This window comes from Felis catus, chromosome C1 (assembly GCF_018350175.1).
Source record: "Felis catus isolate Fca126 chromosome C1, F.catus_Fca126_mat1.0, whole genome shotgun sequence".
Classification (NCBI taxonomy): domain Eukaryota; kingdom Metazoa; phylum Chordata; class Mammalia; order Carnivora; family Felidae; genus Felis; species Felis catus.
Genome location: NC_058375.1, coordinates 166,080,214 through 166,093,687, shown reverse-complemented (window position 1 = coordinate 166,093,687; position 13,474 = coordinate 166,080,214). Strand labels below are relative to the sequence as shown.

The following is a 13,474-nucleotide window of genomic DNA, read 5'->3' as shown; positions in this document are numbered from 1 at the left end:
TTGCTTACATGCTTAGAAGTAGAATTACTGAGTTGCAGGTAGCTCTATGTTTCAACATTAGTAGGTATTTGTCAAGCATTTCCAAAGTGGTTGAACCAATTTACAGTAACACTGGCAGTTTATGAGAGTTCCTGCTGTTCCAAATTCTCACCAACACCTGGTATTGTCAATATCTTAATTTTTGCTAAACAGTTGTAAGGATATCTTTCTAGAGTTTTAATGTGCATTTCCTTGATGACTAATATGGCTGGACATTTAACAGATTTAAATTTTATTCTTAAATTTACATTACCTGTCAAAGTAAAAAAGAGTATTTTAATGTTATCTTTATAAAAGATAAGAAATTTACCCAATTCTTCCTTCCTCTGCCAGAAAACAAAACAAAACAAAACAAACACACGCAAAAAAACTGTGATCTCTTCTTGGCCTTCTTTGTGAAACACTGGCTCATATCTCTTGTCCTTTTAGTTACTCATTTCTCAACGAGGACATATTCAGTTAGGCCAATCGCAGAATCCTCGGAATCCAAGGATTGCAATTCTGAGGATTGCTTTCAGGTCTTTTTCAGCCCACTTAGGTGCCAATGCTGATCCAGCTGGTGGTCAGAAACGTTAATCCCATTTAATTCCTCCAGAAAACCCAACTAAGTCCATCGGACATAGGATTAGTGTAGATGAAGGTAAGGAATTTCCTTAAAATACGACTGAAGTTCTTAGGAAAGATGGGTGGAAAGAACACCTTTCTTAAAAGAATCTTGCTCTAAGTATTCTACATCTGCTAATGGATAGAGGCTAAGAGATCTTTTTGGATCCCTTTGTTGCCCTTGTCATTACTCTTCCCTTTTATGACTACACCCCCTCACCCCACCCCTAGGTGAATGACAGCTGTGGTTCTTTTGGTTAAGGAAAAGCTCCAAGATAGTACAGCTTTAGTGCCACTAGTTAAGAATCCGAATGGGGCTTTCAGTAGCTGTCTCGAATGATTAGTACAGCCTTCTTATACATAGGATAATAAGCAACGTTAGATGATGAGAAGCTAAGGTGTCATCTTGCTTTACCAACAAGCTGTTTTGATGTGGATTCTGAGTCAGCCGTTTTTTTAAAATTCCACCCCTTATAGCTTTCCTTGGTAAAAATTCCTTCTAGTTTCCACTACTCTTACCCAAGTTTCTATGAATAACATTAACTTTTTTATTTGAATGTTTCACGGGTATTTTTGCAGAAAACCGGGATAGGAGTGTTGCAGGTGTTTGTATTTATACTGCCTTTATTATTATTATATATTTTTTTTCCTAGATGAGAAAACAGGTCCAGAAAGGTGATGTTGGTATAATGTATGAAACTTGCTCTTGGGGGAACTGGAGTTAACAATAAGATCAGGGCGCCCGGTTGCTCAGTTGGTTGAGTATCCGACTTGATTGCAGCTCAGGTCATAATCTTGTGGTCATGGGATTGAGCCGTGTCAGGCTCTGCACTGACAGCATGGAACCTGCTTGGGATTCTTGTTCTCCCTCTCTCTCTGCCCCCCCCTCCCCCCCGCTCACACTCATGCTCTCTCACAAAATAAATAAACTTAAAAAAAAAAATCTAGAAGATATTGTACATTCCTATATTACAAGTAACTGAAAGTTACTAAGTAGAAGTACATTGCTAATCTTTCAGGATGACATAAAGGGAATCTACTTTCATTCCTCCCCCCCGCCCCCCCATACTTTCTCTGAGTTACAGCAGTGAAATAAAACCCAGCTAGGTGAAAGATGAGACTGCATTACAGTGCCTAGGATTCCAAGATTCAGGGTAAATGTGAAAGGGAGTGAAACCTGCTAGGAGTTTCTGGGGGAAGGATTAAGCCAAAACAGTACTTAATGGTACATGGGCCTTAGCAGGAGTTTGTGATAGTAAAACAGAGATGGGTACTATATCTCCAAGTATGTTCTTTTCTTGCCATTGTTGGCCCATTTCTGACATTGCCAATGCAGGTCAGCCAGTTCCAGTTTTCAGCAACTACTTCAGATTCTTCCTAAAGTCAGTCCTACAAGTAACAAATCGTAATCTTCTCTACTGTCCCCCAAATGTCACATTCTTAAGTTACTAATGTACTAATGTAGAAGAGGAAGAAAGTCTCTTGTGCCAAAGGATCAATAATTTAAGAATGTAAAAACTATTTTCTAGTGCCAAAACCTGATATAATAGACTTTACCAAGGATGAACGTTAAAAATTAAATGATGTATTTTTATACAGCAGATCTTCCACTAAATAAGTGTGATTTTAAATCGATGACTTTAGATTACTTTAATTCTTCTTTTAGCATTAAACAAACAAAAAATAACAGAACCAACACAAAAACCCTTTAAGAACTCTGTGCTAATGAATGCTACCACCTGTGTATTACTAACGCTGAAAAATGGTAATATGGAAGCAAGAAAATCAGTTAGCAGCAACAGCATTTACCTACAAAATCAGAAATGGAGTAGAAGCAGGAAAATAAGAGTATAGATTCATAGGAGTATCTGTAAGTACTTTGGTTACCCTTTAGTGCTCAATAATTTCCCAACTTCTAAAGAAAACAGTACTCGTTTTTTCACACAGTTCCTGATTTCTGTATTTCAAATACAAATGATATTGCTAAAACAGTCTCCTGGTGCCTTCCTTCCACCACTTCTGCAGCAGTATTGTCAGAAAGGCAGTCTCCAGGGTGCTGCAGTGGCTGCAGCCTTACTCAGCTGGCAGGTTAACCAGCTCACGTGGACCTTGACATCTGATATTGGCTGCAATTCATACGAAACAGTCATAGGATTCCCTTCTCCTGTGATAAACACTCAAATGGATTTTCATAGGGCCTGGTAACTTTCTCAAAGTATAATGGGTCCTCCATATTCTACTGAGGACAAGTCTTTTCTACCTTAAATATAGTGAAAACATGGTCAGTATAATGAATGAACTGCAATTTCATATGTTAACTAAATATTTCTATCTGATCCCCTGGTTATACCATACCTTCAGTTCCCAGGATCCAAGTGTTCTTGAGTTACTGTTTCTAGAAAAGGAAATAATGCAATCCATTTATTAGAACTCAGATATTGAAATGAAACTTACCTAATAAGGATGACCTTTATGTTATCTCTCTTTACTGAAATCATATGTAAAGCTAGTTGCTATGATTTTAATAGAGCTTACTAACCACATACAAAAAAGATCAAACTTGCAGGTGGCTATACCTCTGGATGGAAAGGCTATATATTTAATTTATTCTTGACCTCATTGAATTTTAGTTTTATGCAAATAAGAAGTTACTGAAAATTCAACTGCACCTATAAATCAACAGTTTTTGGGTGCACCAAAAAAGCATTCATTTTATAATAAGATTCACTTTAGGATTGTAAAAATACTCAGATACATACACATGTATTTCTGTACTCTTGTGAGCATTCTTTTTTCATTTTTTTAAACACTCATGATCAATAAGGACATCACCTTCATGCTCCTTTGTCATTTAAAAAGAATGACATATATACCCATATTTCTTTAGAGCCAAAATCTTTGATGGTAATTTATGAAAATAATTCACTTCAAAATAAAAGTAAATAAAAAATAAAATTAGGTAGAAGCTTTGGGTGGCAAAAAGCAAATAATTACCATCCTATGCAAAAATATCAAAAAATATTTGCTAATGTGAAAAAGCCAGCCTGATATCTTGTTATTTGTAAGACTGTTTTTCAATTTCTCATTGTAATTCATGTTTAACTGATATTAAAGCAGATGCTTAATTCTAAAAAATGCTTAAGGTAAAAAGACTTAGGAACTTCTCAACGTCTTACTTTTACAATAGTCCAACTTAATGTCCAATATATGGAATCTCTTTAGGCTAGTATACTGAAAAGACAATGTCATTGACTACCCTTTCAAAATCACTTAGGGAGCTTACTGAGACACTCACCCCCAAACCTGAGAACTCAGTGTACCTGTATTTTAAACAAATACCTGAGGTATTCTTGGTAGACACTTAAGTTTAAGAACCACTGCTTTACCCAATACAAATCCTGTCATTTCATGCTCAGGGCCTTAAATAACATCTGAATGCTGTAGTTCACTGTTTCTGAGTGGCAATGTTTATCACCACCTAGTGGTAAAATCCCTTATTTTACCTCCTATCTGTTCATTGATATCATGTAGGTTACCAAGTAAAAGAGAATAAAATTCAGGGAATGAGAAAATTTTAGAGTAATAATTTCCTTAGTATTTTGCATTAATTTTTCATCTACGGTGGGATAACAGAGCATAAAAAGTAAACTTATAAATAAAACCACACCATTACCATTGAATAAAAACAGTATATATGCTAGAAGAAACTTTCCTAAAACACATCCGTTGTTATATCATTGCCCTGTGTGCCTCTAAAAACACATTTCACAGTGCAAATTATGCTCTTCTTTTGGAAATACAGGGACGGAACATGTTAGCATATTAAAGCCTCTGGGAAGTTTCACGATCGAAAAAAATCTGTGCAATAATAACTATTTTCTAAATGTATTTGACCATGAAAACTTCTTCCCTAAAGAATAACGGACTTCTCTGAAGACATCAGTACTTCAAGGAACATAGCTTGGGACATGATGCTCTAGAAACAACAAATCTGATACCTGCTTTCAGCATCTGTAACCTACAGTAAAAGACCTGACAATGAATTTACAAGAAAGTTTTGATCAGGCTTTGTTTTAAATGCTATTTATATTTGAACCACATATTTGAAAGAGAAATTTATTGATCTGAATTGCTTAACATTTTTTTTTTAAATTAAAGAAATATACACCTAATAAAAACTCCACTATGTTGGCAATTTTAGTAACTGACATATGCAACGCATTTAAGGATCTGAATATAGTATTATGTTCTTATACCCCAAGTGGATTTGAGAAGTAAACATTTAAGTGAATACGTAAGTACTAGATTATTAAATGCTATTTCTTAGGTTCTAGAACTTCATCTTAAGAAAAACGTGACATTCTGACTTTTCAAAATAAAGTTTTAGGGCTCACCTGCAAGAGAACTGAAACATGCAGTTGGAAAACACAACAGACGGTTGCACTGTAAAAGCAGTGTTTCGTAGGCAGAGAACAATTCTCCAAGTCTCTTTAGAATTAATATGAAGGAATCAAGGAAATATATCTGCGTAAGACACTTTACTGAAACCACAACTGTTTGCTGAAACTGGCTGACATTAAATGCAGCATGGACAAGTTGGAATTACTTAATGCAAATAGAAAATCTGGAGGGCAGGAGGGTGTGAGAGCTGAAAGAGCTGAATCACCTGAAAGATTCAGCTTCTTCTGTTTGACCCAGTGAAAAACCTAAAGACTAATAGGTGATTAATTGTAGGGAATCATATTTTGTCAATTATGAGGATTAACCAAAGATGCAATGGACTCAGGTATGACTTAAGAGAACTCCCTTCCTACTTTTACACTGTTTAGATTAACCAGCTGGCAGGAATATTTCTGGGAATATTCAAACATCACTTGAGTGGTAGAGACTGATAACCTGTAGGGCACCATTTGGTTCCAATCCATGAAAATGGAACTACGCGTGCAGTAAATGAGCTTAGGATGAATAAGTCTACTTGTTCATAATCAATCAACTCTCCTTACTCAGGTTTTTCATTTTGAATGAGAATATTTGCTTCCTTTATAAAATGTGCCCTTTGGGGAGCCTGGGTGGCTCAGTTGGTTAAGCGACTAACTCTTGATTTCAGCTTAAGTCATGATCTCGCAGTCCTGAGATAGAAGCGCCGCATTGGGCTCCAGGCTGGGTGTGGAGCCTCCTTAAGATTCTCTCTCCCTTTGTCCCTCCTGCATGTGCTCACACATACTCTCTCTCTCTCAAAATCAATAAATAAAAATATGCTCTTTGTTTCACAAAGATTCCATTCTCATTCAGTAAGCCCTGCCTGGGAAGAGGAGATTGGAAGTTTTATCTCAATTTACTAAAATTACCAATTCAAAAAAAGAACTTTCAACTTTTAAATGGAGAGATGTCAAACTATGCAATACTCTATTACGCCCAGTGAACTTAATCCTTTATTATTTTTAGTTTAACTCAGAATGTGAAAGGCATGAGGAGGTACTTCAGTGGTTTTAATAACTGCATACCATTTATAATATCTTTAAGATGCCGAGTTTCTGATTTAGATACACCTTTTTGATACACATCATTCACCTCAATAGCAGCTAAACATTTCCCTTGGATTTTCAAAATACAAGCATAGTAGGGTCTTAATCTTTAATCTTTTTTTGAAATGACTATTCTATCATAATCTGTTCTGAAATTACATGTCATATTTTTGCAGTGAAAATGTCCACCCTCCCGCAAGGCCACTGATATTTATTTAAACTTATCAACAACTTAAAACTTTTTTTAATCACCGTTGCTCTATAATCTTAAAAGATCTTTACAAAATTACCAACAAATTTTGGTGTAACTATAAAATATAGTCTAAAATATTTCTAATAATGTATTTTGGCTCTTGACTTAAAGTGTAAGTAGCCAATCTGGATGTGTAGGTTGAGCAATTACCATATTTTATTGAATCTAAGATGCAACTGACTGAAGGAAGCACTTTTATTTTGTGTTCTGTTGAGAAATAAAAACAGGTTGTCAAGTACAGTATGGCACATAATCGGTATTAAGATGTTTCCAATTTGAGAAGTGTAAAAATGTGAAAAAATGTGCATCTCAAAATCAATGAAATAGGTCATTTAGTAAAATTCTAAACACTGTTGTATTTTTTATTCTCTTCTTTCACATAAATAAGGCATGATTTAGTCAAGCAAAGAAAACTTTATTTCTGCTACACATAACAACATATTGCTCTAAGAAACAACTATTATATTAGTTTTAGCACTGACGTGTGGATTCAAAAATTCATGTCAACAATTCGTGCTCCCCAGACAAAACAATGTTGTGCACAGACTATCAGGTATATGAAAAAAAAAAGCTGTCAACTGTCCACAGGGAGTGCGTCCAGTCACATTTTCAGTCAGTCAGCTGAGGATTATGTCATTATTTAGTCTTTGTTCTGTAGAAAGAACACAACACAAGTATGAAAATCATCACCTGAAAGGAAACAGCTGTTGTATATAGTATTCCTATAATGTTAGGAATTTCCTGTATTTCAAAGTAACCAATGTTATCTGCTTACTTAATCACAGACGCCCCAAAATAAGCAAAACCAAACTTACTCAGAAGTATGATGTAAACAGGTACTGAATTTCTGGAGGGAAAATGCTGTGAATTAATATAAAATCAGGATGCTCTGAAATACTAAAATGTTTATTTTCCTCAAATAGAAAGAGAAACACATTTTGCACATCAAACCCAGCTCAGAATAGAACTCAATTACTTTCAAAATTGTACTCAGTTTCTCCTATTTTATAGGTGTAGCTCACCTAATCCTAGGCCTATTCCTCAGAGATAAAAGGAACCAACCTTTGAGTGGTGCTGGTGTCTTCTTGAAATTAAGGAAACAAACAAAAAAATGCTTCCCCCTCCCAAGAATTTCAATTTCAATTTTCATGTAAAACTTGGTAAACTTTCTCATTATTTTATTGAACCTTAAAATATGTACATTTACTTAATATACCAACAAAGGAGGAGAATCATTGGAGTCCACAGTAAATAGGAAATCTACAGCAAAAATAAATTTTAAAACATTTAAAGCTAATATAGCTGATTATTTCCCACTATTTCCAGCTAACCTGACCCTACTTTATCTTTGCTCTGAATAGGTACAACAATTCAATAAAGGGAAAAAGGACAGATTTATATTTTATGAAGAGTCATGCTGAAGTATATGCACTTCCTCTATAATGCAGGGAATGGAATAAAGGTACGCCACTTTTACAGGGAAAAATGTGGTATGATAAAGCTTCATTCCCATAGCACTGGATGCCCACAGTCTGTATATTAAACTTTTAGTTTCTGACCATTTAGATGAGACAACATCTCAAAGATTTCACTGAAATCACCAATGCAACAGTTTTAGTTCATACTTGCAAACATTATTTTTATAAAGACTTCTGCTGATTCATTTCTCTCACTAACCCTATTAAAAAAATCAGACTCAGGAAGGTGAAGAGGTCTGTCCAATCACAGTCAGGTATCAGAGTTAGAATTCCAAGCCAGATCTTCTGATTTTTAAGTATAATATTTTTATATTATATAAATAATCACCAGGAAAGGTTCATCCACAAGAGTAATTCATACAATTTCCCCATAATAAAAACATAGTATTATTGTACTTTTTTAAGGACAAAGATTCTTTGAATAAAATAATTGTTACCTACATATTAAAATATCCAAAGACACAAACACATTTTTGTGTGCTATTTTAGAAGACAGCTGGCTAACCAGAATTCAGGTCTTAACATTTTATTTGTAAACATAAAAAAACAGCTTTAAGAACTTGCTAAGTCATTTTCACTGGCATTTTAATATTTCTACATTGTATGGGGTAATGGGAATGAATTTTATAATTAGATAAAATATTTTAAGACATTTCTAAATTAGGATTATTCATAATGGGTCCAAATATTGCCAAATGCCTTCTAGGTAGGAGGAACTCATCACCTGACTTGCTCTATATTAGAAGGTCATCAGCACTAAGGCATGAGACAATCCATTCTGATACTTGCTAGTTGCCATAATTGGTCAGAAAGAAAATTGATGTAAAAAGAAATCTGCTTTCAAGTCAGTAACTTCAAAGTGAATCTAAAGTGCTTGCCAACTGCTATCATTTGACCAGCAGTGGACTTGGAAAGCTGGCGTATGTGGAAACGGTAACTGTCAGCTTCCCCTGAAACTCAGAATTCATTTCCAGAATAAAAAAGTGGAAGAGCTGAACATTTCTACTTTAAAGAATGTCTCCCTAAGCCATGGAGATGTGAGTTGAATTATCACAGAAAAAGAAAAATCAAATTTAAGTTTGATTCTGATAACTAAAGAAAAAGGAATTCATATGGCTGTATGTACCATTATAATAGATAAAGAGTTTTTGGTAAATTGTCTGGGTTCTTTTTTTAATACAAATATGCATATGAGAATACTTTCTGAATGTGTAGTTTTAATGCACAAACTCACAAATTTAAGTCCACAAAAAACCAACATTTAAGTTCAAAAGTTCCAAAAACACGTATTATTTGATATTGCTTTTAAGGTATTACACTAGTGAGATGTCAAAACACTCTTTATAAAGGCTATTATAAATTAATTTATAACTCAAGACATTAATCCCTCAACTTAAAAAATCTTTAGAACTATTTCAATTTTAAAAAGTTACATAAGCATATAGTTAAAAGTCTAATTCTTAACATCTAAGACATTCACAAACAAAAAAAGCCACTATTTAATTTCCTATATTGAAATCTGATTTTATTTTATAGAAGGGCAAAAACATTCTCCCAGTAAACATCAAAAACATTTGTTTTAAGTTTACAAAATTCAGGTTTAAAAAATATATTGTGAAATTAACCTGTGCTGTGGTTTTATCAGCGAAGCTTTTTTAAGTCACAAGGCTTTTAACTGATAGCTTCCAAATCCTTAAAAAGAAACTCTATACGTATTCCTCTGGCTATAATATTTAGCCGGTATGTTTTTAAAATTCAGAGTAAAAAGGGCTTACCTCAAGAATCAGTAAGTTCTCTGTCGTTTGTTAGATTCTTCCCTTGGGGAATCTGCCAACATAACTTTAAGTCTGACTCCATTAAGGATCTTTCCATGTAAAGTAGTAATGGCATCATTGGCGCTTATTCTATCTGCATACTTGGCATACCCCACGTTTTTTCCTGACACAAGGTAAACTTCGATCAGGTTACCAAAACGACTGAAACAAAGTAAAAAAATCAACTGAAATTGGTAAAAATACAACTGCGTAGGTACCAAAATTGGGGTCCATTCTGGACTCCTTTTCCATTCCTCTCCCCACACCCAATCTGCAAGCCAATCTTCCTTCTCAAGCACGTCCTCTATTAGTCAAGTTCTCTTCATTCTCACTCAGTTCCCCATCCTCATTCAGCCAGTCATGATCTTTTCCTTGGAATACTCAAACACGTTCCTCCCTTGTTTCCCTGCACCCTGGGCTTGTCCCTCTTTAATCTATTCTCTACCCTGTCTTCCCAGTGATCTCTCTGAAATACAGATACGATCATTTCCTCCCCAAAATTCCCTTCCAGGGTAAGGACAAACTCCCTAACATGGCTTGTGGGCCTTTCTTGACATGGGCCTTGTTCTCTCCTGCTTCACCCTCCCACACAGTCTCTCAAATTCCATATTCTAATGATCTCCACAGAGAACCATCCAAACGCCCTCCTTTCTTCTATAGCTAAGTTATTATTGTCTATCAGGTCTCCGTTATACCTTGCTTCTTTAAGAAGTCTTCTCAGAGTCTTAAAAGTAGATGTTCCTCTCATGTATTTCATAGCCTGCACATTCCTTTTCACAACACTAACCTCACTAGGCTGTAACAATACCAACTTCAGTAGGCTGTAATATCCTACCTACTTGTCTGTGTCCTATATGAGATTAGCTCTCACAGGACAAGGACTATAATGTCTTACATAATACATTTTGTTTACACAATGTCTCTTGCACACAGCATGGTGACCACCTGGCACAAAGGAGATGCTCAAGAAATAAACTACATGAATCAGTTAAATGAACTACTGATATTTTATGCAGCTGTTCAATGAGTTTCCTGGTGTTTTTTTTTTAATTCACTAACATTGTTGTAAGGCAAACAGGAAAAAGACCAAAAAGAAAAAAGTTAAGATTCAAGGAGTTCTATTAAAAAAACAAAAATTAACAAGTGCCTTCCCTTTTTCTATATTTATTATATACTCTTCCTTACAATCAGGTAATTGTTTACTCAATATAATTCTTAAGGTTCCAAGAGAGTGTGGACAAAATAGAAGATGCTTAGTAAACTGTTCAGGTGAAATACTACTACAAAGGGAAAGATATGTAACAAGAATTTTAGAGGACAGGTCTATTTTTTACCAAGAAACAAAGGATTTGTCCATTTTACGCATGCAACTTTTCAAAACAATACTGTATGTTTTATGTCTTTAAAAGAAAATCGGAAATTCTGTGTGGAGACTTAGGATATGTAAATAGTAGAGAAGGAAATCATCATATATTTTAAAAGGTCATATAAATAAGGAATTTTTCTAAACTGCAAAACAAATCATTTCTACCTGATTAAGTATTGGATATAGAAGTTTCAAGATTGTGAGAGGACTTAAATTACTAGTTTAAATAAATTATATTATAAAACGTAACTTTGTGGAATTGAAATCTTACCAGAAAATATCCTCTAATACATCTAAAGGTAAAGGATGAGGATTAAACACGATAAAAAGTCTTTCTTTCACAGGAGTTTCAGGAGGGGCTTTTTTTTTGCATGATGGAAGTACAACATCTGTCTGGATTTGAGGCAACTGTGATCCAGAATTTCCTCCAAATTGCTGTTGAAGAGTTAGGTACAAAAACAAGAAAAAGAAAAACTGCACTTTAAGGATTTTAAAGCCAAGAGCTAAAAAGATATATATATCATGGCTCCTATGTGATCTTTTACTACAGCTCTGAAAATTTTCTTTCATAGGTAACAAACAGAGGCCACATTTATTACATACCCTATTGATGTACTACAGAGGTTAAATTCTTACCTACTTACCAGAAATTGCTGCTGATTTGGGTTATTCCACACCATTGATGCAAGCTGTGCTGCTACCATCTGCGTTGCCATTTTTCTAAGGAGACTAAAGATAAGAACTGATAATTTACAGAAAACTAGAGATATTTAGTCTCTTACCCGTAACTTGTTTTGTGTGACTTCCTCACCCAAGAGGTCAACTGCTTTCTATTTTTATTCTTCAAGTCATATTATGTACACCCTGCTTTAGACTCTCCTGAGATGGTACTTACTCTGTTGCATTACTCCCATCGTCAATGAAGGAAACACCTATCCGGTTCCCAGGAGGGTACTGAAATCCATGTAACTTGTATTTTGCATAAATAGCTGATGCTACATTAAAATACTGAACCACTCCATGACCTAAAACAAAGTAGAGAATCAGGAATTAAAAACAAAAAACAAAGAGAATACCTAAAGCCTGTGTTGCCATAAAAATGAAACAATATAGAAATACGCTAGTATCACACAACCAGTGAATACAGAATCAAATGGGTCAGAAAACAACGTTCTTACATATATATATATGTGCAACAGCTGTGTTCCTACAAAGTCTAAACCAGATTTTGTTAACAATATAAACATGATATTTTAAGGAAAATGAAATTACTAGTGTAAGTTTTTTCCAACGAATTTAATTTTAGAATATTGGTGTTTCTTATATGACAGATACACCTAAAACCAAGCAGTTTTTCTTAAATATTTATTCTTTGAAATATACTTTGAAATTCTAAAATTTTCCCTATCATACTGAGCAGGAAATGAAATGAGGGGAATATATAATCTGATAAGAACATACACTCATCTGGCTAGCTACAGTGGTAGAGAAAGGAAAAGTGGTATATATGAAAAACAAAAGGTAGGGAACAGAGGATCTTAGATTAGAAGTCACAGATTACACACTCTTTTTGAGAGCTTTCAGCTATGAAAACAGATTTTGATTCAGGAAGATGATGATGAAGGTGGGGGGTGGGTGTGGATAATTTTATACTGGAGTCCTTACATGGAGAGCCCAGGGGCTTATAACACAACCAAAAAAGTTTCCATAATATATTTACAATACGACCCACTTAGGGGGAAACACTGCTATAATTTAAGGGTCCTGTCTAAACCCAAGCATCCCAACATTTTAATGAAATTAAAACTCGGAAAGCAAATGAATATATAAAACCAATTCAGATAGAACTTTATATGATTCCTCTATCAATAAAAAAGTGTTCCAATGACACATGTATTTATTTATCAGACACATTCAACCAGAGAAACAATATAGAAGGTGAAGGAACAAATACATTTCAACATAACAGATAAAAGGGAAAGAAATACAGAATAAATAAAATTACATATAACAACAAATGTGCCAGAAAACACAAAATGTGTGCACACAAAATAGTGAGAGTAAAGAAGAGGTTGAAGATGGTCCGAAGTAGGTTCAGATGCAGTCCTGCTAACAGACCAGGGCTGGGAAGAGTAATAGTGAGGATGTGTGAAGAGTGGCACTACTCCGCTCCAGGCCTGTTAGCCTATATGACCTAACACCTTCCCACTTATGCTCACACCCATGGCACCCTAAAAGCACTACATCAAGTGTATCTATAGGCCAGGAACAGATGCCAAGTATGACTTCTCTATACTCCCCTTAACCTCAAATTCTTTAAAAGAAACTGACAAGCCCCTTAGACTTACTGAGTGCCTATTATGTGCCAAGACTTGCATTAGGTATTTTACATATAG

The 13,474-nt window shown here is 34.8% G+C and overlaps 1 protein-coding gene across 9 annotated transcripts in view; it reads right to left on the bottom strand.

The window, feature by feature from the left end:
• RBM45 (RNA binding motif protein 45) overlaps window positions 1-13,474 on the bottom strand; it is a 39,667-nt gene that overhangs the window by 14,437 nt on the left and 11,756 nt on the right. For 2 of the 9 annotated variants that reach the window (XM_045034001.1, XM_045033999.1), the window contains exons 6-11: window positions 11,974-12,103; window positions 11,723-11,807; window positions 11,350-11,513; window positions 9,674-9,874; window positions 7,236-7,267; window positions 2,998-3,037 (exon numbers count right to left, since the gene is read on the bottom strand). In XM_045034001.1, coding sequence (XP_044889936.1) covers window positions 9,682-9,874; window positions 11,350-11,513; window positions 11,723-11,807; window positions 11,974-12,103 — 572 coding nt within the window. In that variant the 3' untranslated portion in view covers window positions 2,998-3,037; window positions 7,236-7,267; window positions 9,674-9,681. Of the gene's footprint in view, window positions 1-2,997; window positions 3,038-6,814; window positions 7,073-7,235; window positions 7,282-9,673; window positions 9,875-11,349; window positions 11,514-11,722; window positions 11,808-11,973; window positions 12,104-13,474 lie in introns of those variants that run through there. The other 7 variants (XM_045034003.1, XM_019838296.3, XM_006935378.5 and 4 more) reach the window with 5 other exon arrangements.